Source organism: Triplophysa dalaica, chromosome 7 (assembly GCF_015846415.1).
Source record: "Triplophysa dalaica isolate WHDGS20190420 chromosome 7, ASM1584641v1, whole genome shotgun sequence".
Taxonomy (NCBI): Eukaryota; Metazoa; Chordata; class Actinopteri; order Cypriniformes; family Nemacheilidae; genus Triplophysa; species Triplophysa dalaica.
The window spans coordinates 8,647,306-8,663,186 of NC_079548.1; the positions used below are offsets into that span (position 1 = coordinate 8,647,306).

General features: G+C 39.8%; 2 protein-coding genes across 4 annotated transcripts; one reads left to right on the forward strand and one right to left on the reverse strand.

Moving 5' to 3' along the window:
• Positions 1–193: 193 nt before the first annotated feature.
• Positions 194–8,996, forward strand: tlcd3ba (TLC domain containing 3Ba). Of its 3 annotated transcripts, XM_056751913.1 has the most exons (8): positions 194–290; positions 1,031–1,194; positions 2,679–2,832; positions 3,127–3,210; positions 4,914–5,136; positions 5,617–5,712; positions 6,694–6,803; positions 7,032–8,996. In XM_056751913.1, the coding sequence occupies exons 3-8, from the start codon at positions 2,714–2,716 to the stop codon at positions 7,270–7,272; spliced, it is 873 nt and encodes a 290-aa protein (XP_056607891.1). In that variant the 5' UTR covers positions 194–290; positions 1,031–1,194; positions 2,679–2,713; the 3' UTR covers positions 7,273–8,996. The 3 variants fall into 3 exon arrangements, with proteins under 3 accessions (XP_056607891.1, XP_056607893.1, XP_056607892.1); XM_056751915.1 differs by lacking the exon at positions 1,031–1,194 and having other exon boundaries at positions 195–290; XM_056751914.1 differs by lacking the exons at positions 194–290; positions 1,031–1,194 and adding an exon at positions 1,235–1,638.
• A 2,434-nt stretch (positions 8,997–11,430) lies between these two features.
• nme4 (NME/NM23 nucleoside diphosphate kinase 4) lies at positions 11,431–15,384 on the reverse strand. Its single transcript, XM_056751919.1, has 5 exons — positions 15,105–15,384; positions 12,693–12,823; positions 12,426–12,527; positions 12,037–12,149; positions 11,431–11,711 (listed from the first exon to the last, which is right to left on the reverse strand). The coding sequence occupies exons 1-5, from the start codon at positions 15,355–15,357 to the stop codon at positions 11,591–11,593; spliced, it is 720 nt and encodes a 239-aa protein (XP_056607897.1). The 5' UTR covers positions 15,358–15,384; the 3' UTR covers positions 11,431–11,590.
• Between the last annotated feature and the right edge of the window lie 497 nt (positions 15,385–15,881).

Below are 15,881 nucleotides of genomic sequence, written 5' to 3' on the forward strand. Positions count from 1 at the left end.
TCATAATAATTTGTATTTTTCCTGCCGACTACAAAACACGGTCGGACCATCAACAGTTAATGTGGGTTCTCGCTATCAGGTCACTTTGTTTTCACTCGCCATTGGTCAAATTCACTGTCAGTCAAACCCTAACCCAAACAGCGAAGGGAAAATCTGTCGCGTCCGCCTCAAACACCCAATCACAGTTGAGTAACCAAGAGTCGCGGTGCAGATTTAAAAGTAAAATTAATCTCTTGTCAACACATTTCGGACAGAAAAAAGACGCGATATTCAACCGAGAGTGATGCACGGTAAGTTAAATTAACTGTTTCCCCCGTTTAATCAACATATACTCACCTCTCTCTCTTTATTAACAAACAATTATGTGAGAGGACACGGACAAAACTGCTTTATTTGTCCTCTCAGCGACGCTCTGAGTCATGTTAGCACAGCACTAGCCTAAAAGCTAGCGTGATTCCTTCTCCGTTTGCACGGGGCCACAGTTTGCATACAGGCGAATTAGAATAAGGCCTTATTTAGAAAACTTTCGCAATTTGGTTCAGGATTTGCACATGTTTTGTAGTCAAATATGAGCCAGCTTTCTCTAGTCCCCACCTGTTTTGTCTAATCCTGTTGAGGTGGTCAGAGATGCAGAACCGGGGACCAAAGTGGTTGCCTAGATACCTGCTTCTCTCCCCATCCATCTGGCAGTACAGGTATCCGCTCCGGCCACAGGTCACCTAGATTTTTGTATTTAAATAAGTTATTTGCAAGTCTAATGTTTGAGTGTAGTCACATCTGACCACTGCAGCGTTGGAGCTGCTGAATCAGCTTTCGTAAAGAGCTTTGGGAAGACCAGGTGGACTCTTATGCATGAGGGGATGCACTCTGCCAAAACGCGGTCACGGGGCAGACAGACGGGCGGATGAGAACAGACAACTGAAAAGACAAACGCGTTGCTAGTTTAGATTTGGTAAACAGACTGTCACGCTGTCCTCCAGCTCTCGTGGATTTTTGTGTTTATATAAACGTACATGCGTTTTCCTGACAGGCGGCCTCACACCACACTGTGAAGAACTTTGGGATCAAACGCTTAGGGTGAATCTACAACACCATGAGGACCGTCTCACAGATGCCACTCGGACCTCTTGATCCGCGTTCTGCAAGACTGTGACGGGATCGTCCTGCCCCACACCAGGACTGCTCAAGCCCAATGTAATTGCCTGCCTTTATTTGTTGGCTTGCTTCTCCCCTTCTCCGAAATAACCCCATGCTTTGCCCCACCTGTCCTGGCTTTGCCTTAAACCCCATTTATTGCCCAGGCTAATTTATCATTGTCTTAAAGCGACAGAGCCGCGCTATTTAAAGCTGTAAAGTAATAGCGTAGTTCAAGATCACGGCTCGTGCGCAAGATCACCCGTATTCTCGCTCGTGTTGGGGGTCGTGGGGCGGCTCCCCGTGTTTGCGCTCGGGTTTTTTCCACAAACCATGTGGGGAAGAACATCGATTTCTTACTGGCTGGTGTAATAAACGCGATCGGGCCTATCGCCTCCAACCTGTTAGCTAAAGGTCCTGTCGAGATTTCCTCCGGCTCGTGCGCTGCTGGACCGCTGGCGAGGAGACAATAGGATGGATGCCGCTAGCCTGCTAGCTCACAAGGTAGCGATGTGACATGTTTGCAACGGAATTGAAACGTTGGGGTTTGGTTTTTGAACACGTTTGCTTCGTCGTTGTCTGGGTTAAGTTTGCACGAAAGGAGAATAATCGGACGCACGCTGACTGACCCGAGACGACGATGGGTTTCATAACACGGTTACATTGTTACGAGCGAGATTCGACTCGAGTCTTCATTTTACGCAACGTTTTAGAGATTATAGAGAAGCATGTGTGATGTGTTTTCATAAGAGATGCTGTCGTTTGTCACCTGGATAAATTCGTGCTTTGTGTAATCTAAATGATGCATGTTGCATCCCCTAACGAAAAATGTACCTCGAGTTTACCATGATATTTGTAACATAACCATTCGCCCAAAACAACGAAAAAACATGGTTCATTTTTCTAGGAGATATATGAATACAAGACTCCAACTAGAAAACCTGTCCTCTGGCTCTGTGCATGTCTGGTCCTGTCATGTTACTTCTAGTATCTGTCACAGTTTTGTTTTTCTGTCTGTTCATCACATTTGAATGTAGCGTTTATGAAAATGTTTAACATGTGTTGGCTTTTTATGAACGTTTTAGCAATAACTGGAATACAATAGCTTTACCCCTCCGACGAGGTTACCCTCACTTTTATCTGCTGTACCACAGAATGACCGCCTCCACCCTTGGACTCACCCTCTTTCTTTCTCTATTTCCTCTCCCCTCCCTCTCCCCCTGCAGTAATCTTTCTAAATCTCAGGGTTGCTAATCCTTTCTGTGTCTATTTTAATACAGACACTCGCCCCACCCAGCTTCTGATTCAATGTAAATATGGATTGAGCATGTAATTCAGTCGTCCTGAATAATTGAAGGATTCCTTACAAAGCAATAATGTCGACCACTGAAGGAATGGAGTCCTTGTGGTCAGAAAATATCTGAGGAATATGTCCATAACAATAATCTTACCTTGAATAGTCATATGCTAAGTCTGTTTCTTTAACGTGATGTGACGTCCCAATTGTGACATCACTAACATGCATATTAATTATCCCTTTTTAGACAGATAGTGAAGTTGAGCAACATTTCCCGGGATTATGCTGAGCATCCTGGCAGCTGGCTCCATATTTTTCCCAGGCCTTTTTCTCCTGTCCAAGCGGATTCTAAAACAGGGGCTCAAGTGGGGCGAGAAGGATGCCGTCATCGTCTCATCCAGGTAAAGAAAAAGGCACAAAGAAAGTGAAGTGTATTTAGAGAGGCTGTCAGGCCAAAGATACCTTGAATCGTTTATTTTGACAAGTTGAAAATGTTACAGTTTACGTAACATATTCTTTTAGTTCCATTGCGCTGTAACATTTCATGTATTGATGAGCTTTTCTTCTAGGCAAGTCAAACTACTACAGCTTGATGATTCGCCCATTAATTGTTGTCAGCTGCTCTACATTTTTAATACCTCCTGTCGTTTATTTTGGTTTTTCTATAGTCTTCAGTGTCTTTTTTTCTCTCTCAGACTGGTTTCCTCCATTCAAGCCATTATGGCATCCTCTGCTGGCTATATCATCGCATGTTCATGTAAAGACATCATCGAGGACCAGTAAGTAATATTTCATGACTATGATAGAGTAAATAAAGCTTGGTTTATTGTTGGATGGCAAAAATAGACGTTGATGTCAATGTAGGGTTTCAGTATGTTCAACACAGCACACAATGTCTGTTCTCCCTTAAGGGAGTGTCTTCCTTTTTGCTTCTTTGCTTTTATGTGTGTGTTGTATTTAAGTATACAGCTGAGAATTCTCTGATTTTATGGGATTGTTCCCAGATGTGCAGGAGTGAAAAGTATTCCCTTCAGTCTGAGTGGTTCTAAGAATGTGCTATTTCTCCAATGCACACCTTGTGTCAATGTAATCTAATTAGTCTCTCAACCTAATTAGTTTCTTTCTGTGAATCCACTGTGGCACACCAAGCCGAGGGGAAAGAGAGAGACTGACAAGATGCTCTGAAACACTTGATAGTGGGTTTAGTCAGCGGTTTCAAGTTTGTAATTCATAGGTAATATAATAAGTATGTCACACCCAAAAGTCATACCATTGGTTGAGTTGATTTTGCCATGTCAGGCAGGTCTGGATGATTTTATCTCCATATTTTGATAGTTCTTAACTGTTCGCATTTTTTTGAGAAATCAGTTGGTGAATGGGTAATTTAAAGTCTCTGGATATTAAGCTGGGATAGGAGAACGTCTTTCGACACTGAAAAAATTACACTCTTGGTCTGTAAAGCGCATCCGAAAATCATCTTATGTGGTTTTATGCAGACGGTTTGTGGAAAGCAATTGGTTCCAATTTTATCTGCGAGCAATTTTGCTCACTTAAGTGAATTGTGTTCTGTTTATTTTGTGTCACGAACCGAAAACACAAGTTAATAAAGAGTAGCAGCTGAAATTTGTTTGCACAATCGTGTTTTGTAAATAATTTTAACAAAGTAAACCCGATTACCTTTCTTATAAATGCCGCATTTGGGGAGCAATGTGAATGCTATGAACTGTAAAAACATCTGCAAAAGATGGCATTTGTTATAGGTCTCAGTCAAGTCAGGTTGTGAATTTTTTGAATATATATAGTATTTTAGTTTGGAAGGTTTATGGGTGTGAAAATGGATTTTTAAAGTTATGCAGTTAGATATTTATCTAAAATAAATCCTATTTGTTCCTGGAAATTGTTTGATACCATCACAGCCTGATTTGCATATTCATGAAATGTATTTGCATGGTATTATACATGTGATTTGCTCAAGCTTTCTGGTTAACATAATTGTTGAAAGCATTTGTTTCACATTCGCATAGTTTGTCTAGCTGAGCGCAATAAATATCTGTCAATAGTTAGGCCTATTTCCTAGTCTTTGATAGTTAAAAAGTCATTAGACCTTTCATCACATTAATATTTGTCCCCATAATTATGCTATAGTATGACTCGAGACAAAAACTTTTGGTCTTGTGAACACCTCTGAACATGTGCCTTTTCTACAACATGCTGTTTGATTTGCAAGTCAAATTTTAAAGTCAACCAAAAATTAAAATTCTGTCATCATTTACCCACCCTCATGTTGACTTTCTCTTCTTTAAAAAACAAAAGACACTCAGCATTTGTTTTTAAATGCATTTTTTCCAGCAATGTAAATGAACGGAGCAGAGTAAAATGTAAAGGACTGTATAGATAAAACACAATCTGTTGAATGACTTATGTCTCATAGTAGTTTCTCACTATGATTCCTTCATGCACACATTTGTTTCCCTCTATCCAGGCATTGGCTCACCAGCAGCTACATCCTCTTCGCTGTCCCATACTTTGTCTATGACATCTACGCCATGTTCATGTGCCACTGGTACAAGCTTCAGGTGAAAGATCATGTGGAAGAAAGCGAGACCAAACCAATTAAATCAGCCATCGGCGGCTACCTGCACAGAGAGTTCCTTATGGTCCTGCACCACGTCGTCATGGTTACCGTCTGTTTCCCTGTCTCCGTGGTGAGTGGGATGAGGGCTATGCGATGTGGACACACTAATGTACCATCTTCTCATAATCAAACACGTGTAGTTCACATGTAGTTTTAAAATATGACCACAGAGGGCAGTCAGAGCAGAACTGGCTGTGTATTATAGTGCTTTTGGCCTTATGACTGTTTAATAGTGATTTGATGGGATCGTGCTCCGTGGGTGGCGTGAAGTGTGGCTGAGTCAAAATTGTCCCGTACGAGCCTGTGTACTTTCACCCTGTCATTATGCTCTCCATCACTCTCCATCTGTAGCCATGGAGACTGCAACCAGCAACTTGACATGTACATAGCTGTATGGCAGTGAGTGCTTTGGACTGATAAGACCAGAAAACATCTGCAGCACGTCTGCTGTTATACTAGAGACCTGCTAAGATTTCCCCCCTCTAATACAAGTTTCTCTTTTGTTCTTTTTTCCTTCTTCTTCTTTCCTTTACCTTTCCTCTTCCTATAGTTCTGGAGACAGGGTAAGGGGGATTATTTCCAGGGTGTGATGTTCATGGCAGAACTCAGCACTCCATCTGTTTGCCTGGGAAAAATACTTATCCAGGTACTACAAAAGCCTCCTCCTTTCATTTTTAACTTTCATTTACTTTGGTAAGCAGATTTGCAGCTTCTCTCTCTCTTGCTAGTTTATATGCAAAATCTGAATCTCAGATCTGAATGATTTAAAAGGATATCTCTCTCACTTGGTCTTTAAAGCGGGCGTAACACACAGGGTTTCTGCCAATATCATATTAATCTTGAGTACCTATAGAGTAATATTCGAAGAGTATTTAGTTTTATAACATTTTTAAAAGATGGATACAGCTTTACCATTGTTTCTAAAAGCATAGGGTAGGCTGAACCAAAGCACATGCGCACCCATTTTCAACAAAACACAGACATCAGTTTCACTCACCACATGCTGTTCATGTCCGGCATCTTTAAGCACTGGGACGGGTCCATATATCAGTTTCAAATGATTTCCAAATCCAACGTTATATCCACAGTTTATATAACATGCATCACCCAAATGCAGTGAACAAACAATCACCTGAACTTGCGAACGTATGCTCTCTCTCCTGCTTACAAGTAAAAGTGACGTCTGCGTATGCTCCTTATCCTGTCCTCATTGCTGCCGTGTGGCCAGCCACGTGCTTTTCTGGGAGAATTGTCCGATAAGGGACTAAGAAAACAGTTTTATATGTTCGAAAAAACTTTCCAAAACCTGTACGATCGCTGGGGGAGTGTATCGAGCACAGAAATAGTACGTAATACGCCCAACTTGTTTTTTGACAAGTTAAACATGAGAAGACCGCATGTTTATCATTGTAAAGAAGTCAGAATGCATGAAACACCGTTGCAGGGCCGCTTTAACAACTCTTTTGCGTTCTCTTGTTCAGCTGTCTTTCAATGTTGAATTACTTATGGGACTTGTCGAATCAAGGGTGGTCACCCGGGGGCACTGCTCTGCCTATTAACATTTTCTACCTGTTTAACACTCTTGTTCTGTCTATTTCTTGCTCTCTCTGTTGTTTATTTGGCTCAGTACAAGCAGCAACACACTCTCCTTCATAAAGTCAATGGAGCTCTTATGCTGGTCACTTTCTTCATCTGCAGAGTTCTTCTCTTCCCCTACCTCTACTACGCCTATGGCAGGTATGATCACCGTCTAACATACTCAATCCTTCAGTCCGTTCCTGTCTCTTGTATTTTTTGTATTTCCATCTATACTGCCTTACAGTTCTTGTAATGTTACCATAGCAGCTTCTCCTTTTGAATCAAATGTTAACCAAAAATGTGAAGACCACATCTTATCTGCACAAGTTATCCACATAAACAAATTTCAGCTTGCAGATTTGAATAAATTATTATGTATGTGTACAGGTATGCCTCCATCCCCTTCTACATGGTGCCGCTGTTTGTGCCCTGGCAGTGTAATGCTGGCGCAGCTCTGCTCATGGCCCCACAGGTCTACTGGTTTTCCCTCATCTGCAGGGGCGCCTTCCGTCTCTTCACAGGAGCCTCGCGCCACAGAAGGGCCCCCAGGAGCACGGACTCTAAGCCTAAAACCTCATTCTTGCCCCCCGCCAACGGATACAGCCCTAGTGAGACCGACTCGCACTGAGGAGAGGGGTAGATAGAGGGAGGTGGTATGCACAAGGTTCTTAGATTTAAAGTCTCGGTAAAGAGGAGTCAACAGACAAATGAACTTTGAAGATGTGTGCGCACGTTATTTACCCTCTTCCTCTCCTTAAGATTCCTGCAAGCAAAACTGCAGACCAAGCAAACATGCAGAACTCCTTTGTTGAAGGAAACCTGATCTGCTGCATTGCAGGGTTATTACATCATTTGTAGATTCCCATTATCATACAAGTTTTAGAAAAACAGGTGTGGATACAGTGAAACAGTGTTTGAAAATAAGTCACGGATGGAAATGGATACATCACTTCTCATTTCCTCTCTTCAGTCTCTCTCCCACTCTTCGTTTGTCTGTTTTGCAGTTGCGGAAGAGGGAACAGCGATTTCCCGGCCAGTTTGTACATATGTTTTAATATTTATGTTGAAGATAGATTTATTTATTTTAGACTTTTGTAGAATCTGTTAATTTATAAACATTTTTAGCTATTTTCCTCATTATGGGCGAATTAGGTTGAATGCAAAGCCGCACATGCTACGGATAACGGCGGTTATTTTATTATTCAGTCACTGAGATCCTTGCGTGGCCTGGTGCCAACTCTCCCAATCCTCCATCTCATCCTGTTTTTCCTGTTCCGGCTGCTTATCACAAGACTGGTAACGAAATTGAAGCCGCTAGGTGCAGTTTGATGGTGAATCAGCAGTTTTGAAGGAGGAGGGGGGTTCATTTAAAGGATTTGGATGGTGCTGAGGTAATGCATTAGCATATCTGCACTGCATTACTCCAATCCTTTTAAGACCGTTGGACAGAGGAGGCAGGGAACGAGACGCACGCTAAAAGCGTGCAATCAAAAACCAAGCTGTACTTGCCAAGACACTTGGACAGACCTCAGGCAATCGATCTGTACAGTTTTGTGCGAGGAGTGTACACGGTCCTTTCAGCAGATTTCCACACAACTAAATAGACTCTGTGCTACCACTAAATTGATTGTAATCGACACTATGAATTGGTAACTGCACATTTATTCTCCACCCTTTTCCGTGAGATCAGTCTTAACGTCCAAATACGTCCTAACAGCCAAAGGTACACTGATGAAGTGTGATGTCATCAATAAATTCTCACCTATTGTCATCGGTATAAGAATGATCTTTTAGCTACTCTTCCCTTAGGCCTGCTTGTCTGTTGTGCTGTACTCACAGACGGGGCTGTCAGCTTGATGTTTAACAGTATTATTGGTTTCTGAACACAGGGAAACTTGCACTGAATTCTCACAAGGTGCGGTGCTAAACAAACACGCACGTCTGTTTTGAGACACCTGGAGGCAGTGAATAGAGAGATTCTCTCAGATGTGAGTCTAGAGTTTAGTTCTTGACCAAAACGATCGAAGTCCTACAATAGATTAGTCCTGTTTCTATTACTCGGTTTTAATTTGGGAATTTTAGAGCTTATGCCCAAAGGCATCAATGTAGTCTTAGAGATATTGCATTCAACATACTTTTAAAGTACCATTGGATTGTTTCACACTAGGGCATCACAACACTTATACTAACTGTTTATTTATTCTGATTATTTATGTATTTATTGGACTGAATGTACCTATGAATACACATTTAAATGTTCTTCTGAGTGGACTTATTTTCTTGTAGTTGCCTGAAGACTGTTCTGTAATTCTGATTCTCCCATCTCAAATATACTCTGCTCTCCTGCTGTGATACTGCGTTTGACCTCCTTTTATTCAGACACAAAAGCTCCGTACCACCTGCTTGGTCTGTGTGCGTGCGTGCGTGAGAGAGAGAGAGAAAGAGAGAGAGAGAGAGAGAGAGAGAGAAAGACAGACCGACAGACCTGCAAACACTGACTATCCATACATCCATCCATTTTCTACCGCTTATCCGAACTACCTCGGGTCACGGGGAGCCTGCGCCTATCTCAGGAGTCTTTGGGCATCAAGGCAGGATACACCCTGGATGGAGTGCCAACCCATCGCAGGGCGCAAACACTGACTAGGAAAGGTTAAATCAGTGTGTGTTCAACATGTTTCCTTAATACTGAATAGGTTTTTAAGCACCATGGAAATAATACCGAGCATCCTAATTCCAACATATTCTTTACTTTGTTATATATATTGATAGAACTGTGAGCTGTTTTAATACCACACACAAAGTGCAGTGCCGCCACATTAATGCACGGGCTTGCCTGGGCTTAAGCTAAGGGCCCCAGGCGGGGGTGGGGTGTGGTTGGTGTGGATTGAAAAAAAAAGATGGTGTGTCTATTTAAATTATACTGAGTGCAAATAGCCCTAGTAACAATTTATTGATGCTGGAGACCCAGGTTTGGCCAAATTTGGTATTATGTCTTTTTCCATAACATATCACATCAGGACATTTATAAAATCAATGTTTACAATAAAATTAAGAATCTTTTTAATATTTAGTATTTACTAATGTGTTTAATCGTAAAATTTAGGATGAAGTTAGGGCTAGTTGTAGGGCTTTATTATTTCATAACCACTGTTTCAATCATTTTAATGAATGAAAAGATTTTCACCCTGTTATTATTGCCTAATGTTTAATGCACAGCAATACTTGGGTGCATAAAAAAGCAGCCACTATTTATAAGTAGGCTATCAATAGCTACTCTAACTACTATTTGCACTTAATCCAAAGAAAATAATTGTATTTGGTGTAAAGCATATCAAAAGAAGGAAGGAAGACATGTTCGGCTTTACTGGGGCTTGTGCATTTCTTTACTCTTCAGCTCAAAGCAAAACCTGCGTTTTCACAAACATTCATAAATATAAAGAGAGTTCTTCGTAGCTTTCTCACAATGTTCAGCATGAGAACACGAGACTTAACACCAGTTTCTCTCTCTCTCCGCTTTTTAGCTGCTTTTCTCCCGGCACTCGAAACCACTAACTGCAACAAGTCAGGTGTGTGTTATTTGCGCTTGACTCTCACAGCATCTCTTCCAACTCTCTCCTGCCGCAGACTTCACTAAACCCCGCCCCAATATCGCTAAGTAATGCTGCTATTTTCACTTGATATTTATGTATATTTTACATGACGCATTGTTTTAGATATTTTGTTAATATTTCTGCAAAATAAAGGTGGTTATTAAGATTGTGTGTATGTAGGTAATTCTGGTGGATGAAGGGCCCCTCAAGAGCCCAGGCGCCCCTTACAGTCTTATTGCGGCCCTGACAAAATGCCCTGAATGTGTGTTTGAAATATGTATATTGAGAAACTAAAGCTGTCACTGCGACAGTCTTGATTTAATTATTTTGGCAGTAGGAGCCAGAAGGTCCGAAAGAAAAAACTGTCTCTTCCCATTAATATCTATCAAGTATCAGCCATTAATCTTGTGTGGTGCTCGGGCCTGTTCTTCTTTCAAGACATATTTACAGGAAACAAATGACCTTCACAAACAAACAGGTAAATTACAAATATCAACATGCTGTCTATGTTGTTGTAATTGGAATCAAGTAAACATATTTAAATTTGTTTTAAAACCAAATATTTCTGTGCACCCACTAGACCTCCGGGTAACAAAAGCATGAACACCATACAAGGGTTAAAATCACAGATTAACAGCATTTTATAATCATTTATAATTGTTTCCTGGCATTTCTTAATTCTGAATAATGTGTCAAGACATCCATATTAAATGTGTATTTTTGTGTAATTCCACAAAACATTTTGTTGTATTTTTTTAAAGTAAACCGTTAAAGAGGCATTTAGATCTTAATGCATTTTTTCAATGGAATCAGTCTGAATCAGCAGCAATGTGTGTTAGCAGGTAGAGACTATAGAAGCAAATGTTTTTAAGATGCTTTAGCACACCCTGGTGGTCAACCTGTGCTTGTGGCTTATAATGGTACAAAGAATCAAAATCAAAAAGAGTTTAATTGCCAAGAGTGCAGAGACACAAGCAATTTTCTTTACAATTCATCTGATGTGTCATCACAAGTTATCTTATCAATACCAGACCACTCAAGATAACGTTTCAGAGGGCATGTAAATATTCACACAGCAGTCCATTGCCACATTCTTACCATCGTACCATTACATTTTAAAACAATGAATTAGTCACTTTGACTAAGAGTTGTACATCTCAAAAAGAAAAAAAAAAAATCGACATTCGAAAAGGTTTTCAGAAATTTTTAAAACTTTATTTAATTGTTACATAAAATTATCCTTTTAATCTCTTATTTACATTACTTGTAATCACTTGTAATGCTGACAGACATCAGTTGTGCTTCAGTACAATTAAAAACAGTCTTGTTGTGTCTTTCTGGAGGCAGACACTTTTATAGATGGTAAATGTTGCTGTGATCACATCCCTCCCAATCGATGAGCTCTGCGCTCTGGAACCACAACGAAATCTCTTTCTCTGCTCCTTGCACTGAATCAGACGCATGGACAACATTCCTAGACATGCAGTTGAAATCATGAATGTTGTTTTGTGTGTGAATCTCTTGTGCAAGGTTCTCTGTTTTTTTTACTCTGCATAGTTAAAACATATTTTGTTTTGAAGGTCTGTTTGCAGTAGGCTATGTTTTGTGTGCACAGAATGTAAATGTTCTGTATGTATGAATAACATGATTCCACTTACTGAATCAAAAAAATGTAGTGCAATAGTTATCACATACAGTACACTTTCACATCCCTAAAAAATAAAGACAGTCTACTGTGTAGCATGCATTAAAAAGTACACTAATAGCCATTGCTGTATTTACACTTTATGGTCTCATACCTGCTGATGTGCACACTTAAGTCTCCTCGAATAGTTCCAGGTGCGGCCCCCGCTGGATCCGTGTCCCCCACTAGCATGCGAGACGACCTTACTACATTATGCCCCTCCCACACCTGCAAACGGTCAGATGAATTATGTAGCGATTTCATGTTTCTTTCAGTAATTTGTGACTTTGCTTAGAATAGCGCAGATAGAATAGATCAGACTCATAAAGTTATTTTACGTTTGATATTTCAGCTAATACATTTTAATGTGTGAGTGAGTGAAACTTCTAAACATTATCTTCACTTTCAGGTTTACAGGAGCCAAACTCCCGAAAGAATTGCATACTGTGAATGGTGTCTTAAACACAGTCCCTTACTGAAGCTCAGCTTTTGATTGGTCCTCACCATTGCAACAACAGGGCCAGAGGTCATGTAGTGAAGTAGGCTTGAGTAAAAGGGTTTCTTCTGCAGCGACACATAATGCTGAGCTAACAACTTCTCAGGAGCCTGAATAATATTCAAAAACATACAGCATTGCATCTTTAATACACATGGAAACCAATAGCATGGTGTCCTACACCTAAACAGATTAATAAAACCAAGCAATGCATCCTCCATATGTCTTGCAAACATGACAAATACATAAGCAGAAAATAGATTGTTGTGACTCACCTGCAGCATCTTTAAGCCCACCAATCGGAATCCTCGCTGCTCAAAGCGTTTGATAATCTCACCAATCAGACGTCTCTGAACACCATCTGGCTTGACGGCTACCAAAGTTCGTTCCTTTATGCCAGGAAAATCTATAGCGGTACAGTTCAAGAGGAAAGCATCAACATGTGAGTTTCCCACAGGGAACTTAAAAAAATGAGACACACCAAGTCTTTCTCAGCAGAAATAGGCCTATCTCTGTAGGGTTAAGAGCATTTTAATCAGAGCGAGAGGGCCGAAACACATTGCTTTAGTGTTGTCAGAAGCAAAACGCATCCTCATATTTCTAGAAAGCTTATTGCTATCTGAGCTGCTCAAAAAGTGAAAGGCAAATAAACAAATGCCATGTTCTCAACATTTTGTAAATTAAAAGTGCAGGACAGACATTCATGTGATATTTAAATCACATCAGCTATTTCCAACTGTATTTATTACCACTGTTCTCACGTTGCTGCTGTTCATAATGTGTATTTATAATCCTACATTGCTCTGTTCATAATGTACATACAATTCCTACATTTCATTCCTATTTATATTCTGTATATACTCTGCTCAATACTGTATATAGCAACTCCACTGTATATTCTGTAAATCATAGCTTCACTTACTCTGCACTTTCATGTATATAACACACTATATTCTTGGACTTCTGGTTAGATGCTAACTGCATTTCATTAGCTCTGTACTTGTACTCTGCATAATGACAATAAAGTTGAATCTAATCTAATCTATTTAGTAAATGCTGTGATAATCCGCTAATAAATCAATCTGAAAACGTTTCTGCCAAATGTAAAAATGTTATACAAGCATCTGTAATATCAACGCTAAGGCCATTTAACATGTTTCTGAGTTTTTTTATTTGTCATTGGTTGTGACAGAACATTTATTGATTTTTTATGACTTATTTGTTTAACTAAAGTGAAAAAGTAAAAATGTGTGTAAAAAATATATACATTTATAAATACAGCCCATCCATCTTTAACAAGGATTGCACATCACCTAGTAATTTGCTGGGGCAATGTTTATGTTTTGTATTTATATTACTGTAGTAACATTTGAAGGTCATTTTTGGTATTACCAGTCAGAAGCTAAACAGAAACCAATGCTCACACATTCAACTGAAAAAAGTAAATCCAACTAACGTGACCGGCACGAGCATCTTCACTCACTTCTTGATCAAATTTAAGCTGTTCTACGCAAAATATGTTCATGTGCTCTTGATTTTACCCTCTTACTCTGTCATGACCCATTCAATGAAAAATTCTAATTGGCTAACTGATGGACCAATCATGCCACACTATGAAGAGGAGGGCATTTAGACCAAAGTTACTCTGGAGGGAATAACTAATAGGGCAACATTAAAATGATGCAACATTTTGGACTGTAAACACATTTTATTGACAGCTCTAGTTTAACAACATATATTTGTTCAATCTCAACAGGATTCAGAACTCGCCAACAAACTGTTTTTCACAACAAATAACCCAGTTAACCAATAACTGGAACAACTCATGCCCAGGTAATGTCATTACAATGAAAAATTCAATCACATGTAGGGGTGACCAGTACTGTGTGTATATTTTTGGAAGATCTATTGACAGAAATGCAATATACTATTATAAATTATATTTACATGATATATTCATGTTAATATTTTGGACAATGTCAGACGTGTGTCAGCCTGTGCTTCGAAAAGGCAAGGTTTGAGTGAGTCTTGGCTTGTAATTTGCAACCTCACCGCTATACGCTGCCAAATTTCATACACTGGACCTTTAAAGAGTGAAATCACCCAACAATGAAAATTCTGTCATTCAGAACATGCATGTCTTTTTTCTGTGGAACACAAAAGAAGACATTTTAAGATATGTCTCAGTGGTTATGTTTCCATACAATGGAGGTCAATGGGGGCCAGTGTTGTTTGGTTATCAACATTCTTCAAAATATCTTTGTGTTCCAGAAGGAAACACATAAAGGTTTGATAAGACATGAGGGTGAGTTAATTATAATGGGAAAAACTGTAAAAGATTTGTAAAAAAGTGTTTTTTTCAGAATTGTATGGACCTAGCTCAAAAACATGAATACAGAGCTAAAGGGTTAAGGTTTAAGATCAAAGCAAACACACTCACAATGGCTTATAGAAAATGCAAACCCTACTTTCTAAACCTTTGTTTTATATTAACATAGGCTACCCCTAATTTACGACCACAACTTTTACCAAAATACTTTGGTTAGTTACTTTGAAATGTTTAGTAGTAGGCCTACTGTATTCGTAACACTGAAAGTTCTTCATAAGAGCTGTTTTTTGTTATTTATAAAAAAATAAACAATAAACAGCAATTGTCTCTTGGGTTATAAAAAAAGAAAGTTGCAGACCTGCGTTACTGCCGCGGCTGCGCACTTGTCCGTGTCCCCAAAAGCATGAAACACTCGTGCGCGTGGAACTCCGCATGGCCGCTCGCGCAGCGTGGACGCAGAGACCCAGCGTCACTCCCGCCATCCTCATGTTCAGATGTGTTGAGATCCCAAACTTCACCAGAAATGATCTCGTTTGGCAGCATGCAGCGTCCGAAGCAGAATGATCTGACGCTTTGAACCCCGCCAGCCGGTTATACTCGATCACACACATGCGGTCATTCACCTGACATATCAAGAGTTTGCTCAGATGACATGAAAAGTGTCCCTGTGCGTGTGTGTCGACACAACTAGATTATAGAGATAACTGGCCAACTATCACGTGCACAAACATGACCACTTAATTAACACCATTTCCTGTTTGGGCAACAATCAGCATACATATAACACACACACCAGTTAAAACAAATCTGTGGGATTATTTTAAGATTATCACAAAAAAAAACAATATAGCAAAAAAGAACAGTATGTTTTTGATCGTGATATCTCAGATAATGGCTAATCTAGGGTCATCAGACTATGGCCTTCATCACCAAGAGTTTTGTGGACAGAGCACTTCCAATCTTTATTTTGAGAATTAAACATTTTGTCTGTGTACTTCATGTATTAATGTTGTTTGTTGAAAACCAGATGTTGCAGGAAACCCCACAAGGTGATGGTAGCAGATTCGCCAATGAAATCATTTTTAAAGTATTATGTGCGATATTTATTATGGATAAATATTATATTTCGAACCGG

What these genes read in the sequence shown, in the direction of transcription:
- tlcd3ba (XM_056751913.1), top strand. Translation starts at nt 2,714, where the DNA reads ATGCTGAGCATCCTGGCAGCTGGCTCCATATTTTTCCCAGGCCTTTTT. An exon ending in TGGGAAAAATACTTATCCAG is followed by an intron (nt 5,713 to 6,693) that starts GTACTACAAAAG and finishes TATTTGGCTCAG; the next exon opens with TACAAGCAGCAACACACTCT. An exon ending in CTCTACTACGCCTATGGCAG is followed by an intron (nt 6,804 to 7,031) that starts GTATGATCACCG and finishes GTATGTGTACAG; the next exon opens with GTATGCCTCCATCCCCTTCT.
- nme4 (XM_056751919.1), bottom strand. Translation starts at nt 15,357, where the DNA reads ATGTGTGTGATCGAGTATAACCGGCTGGCGGGGTTCAAAGCGTCAGAT. An exon ending in TGGGCTTAAAGATGCTGCAG is followed by an intron (nt 12,528 to 12,692) that starts GTGAGTCACAAC and finishes AATATTATTCAG; the next exon opens with GCTCCTGAGAAGTTGTTAGC. An exon ending in TTAAGTGTGCACATCAGCAG is followed by an intron (nt 11,712 to 12,036) that starts GTATGAGACCAT and finishes CTGCATGTCTAG; the next exon opens with GAATGTTGTCCATGCGTCTG.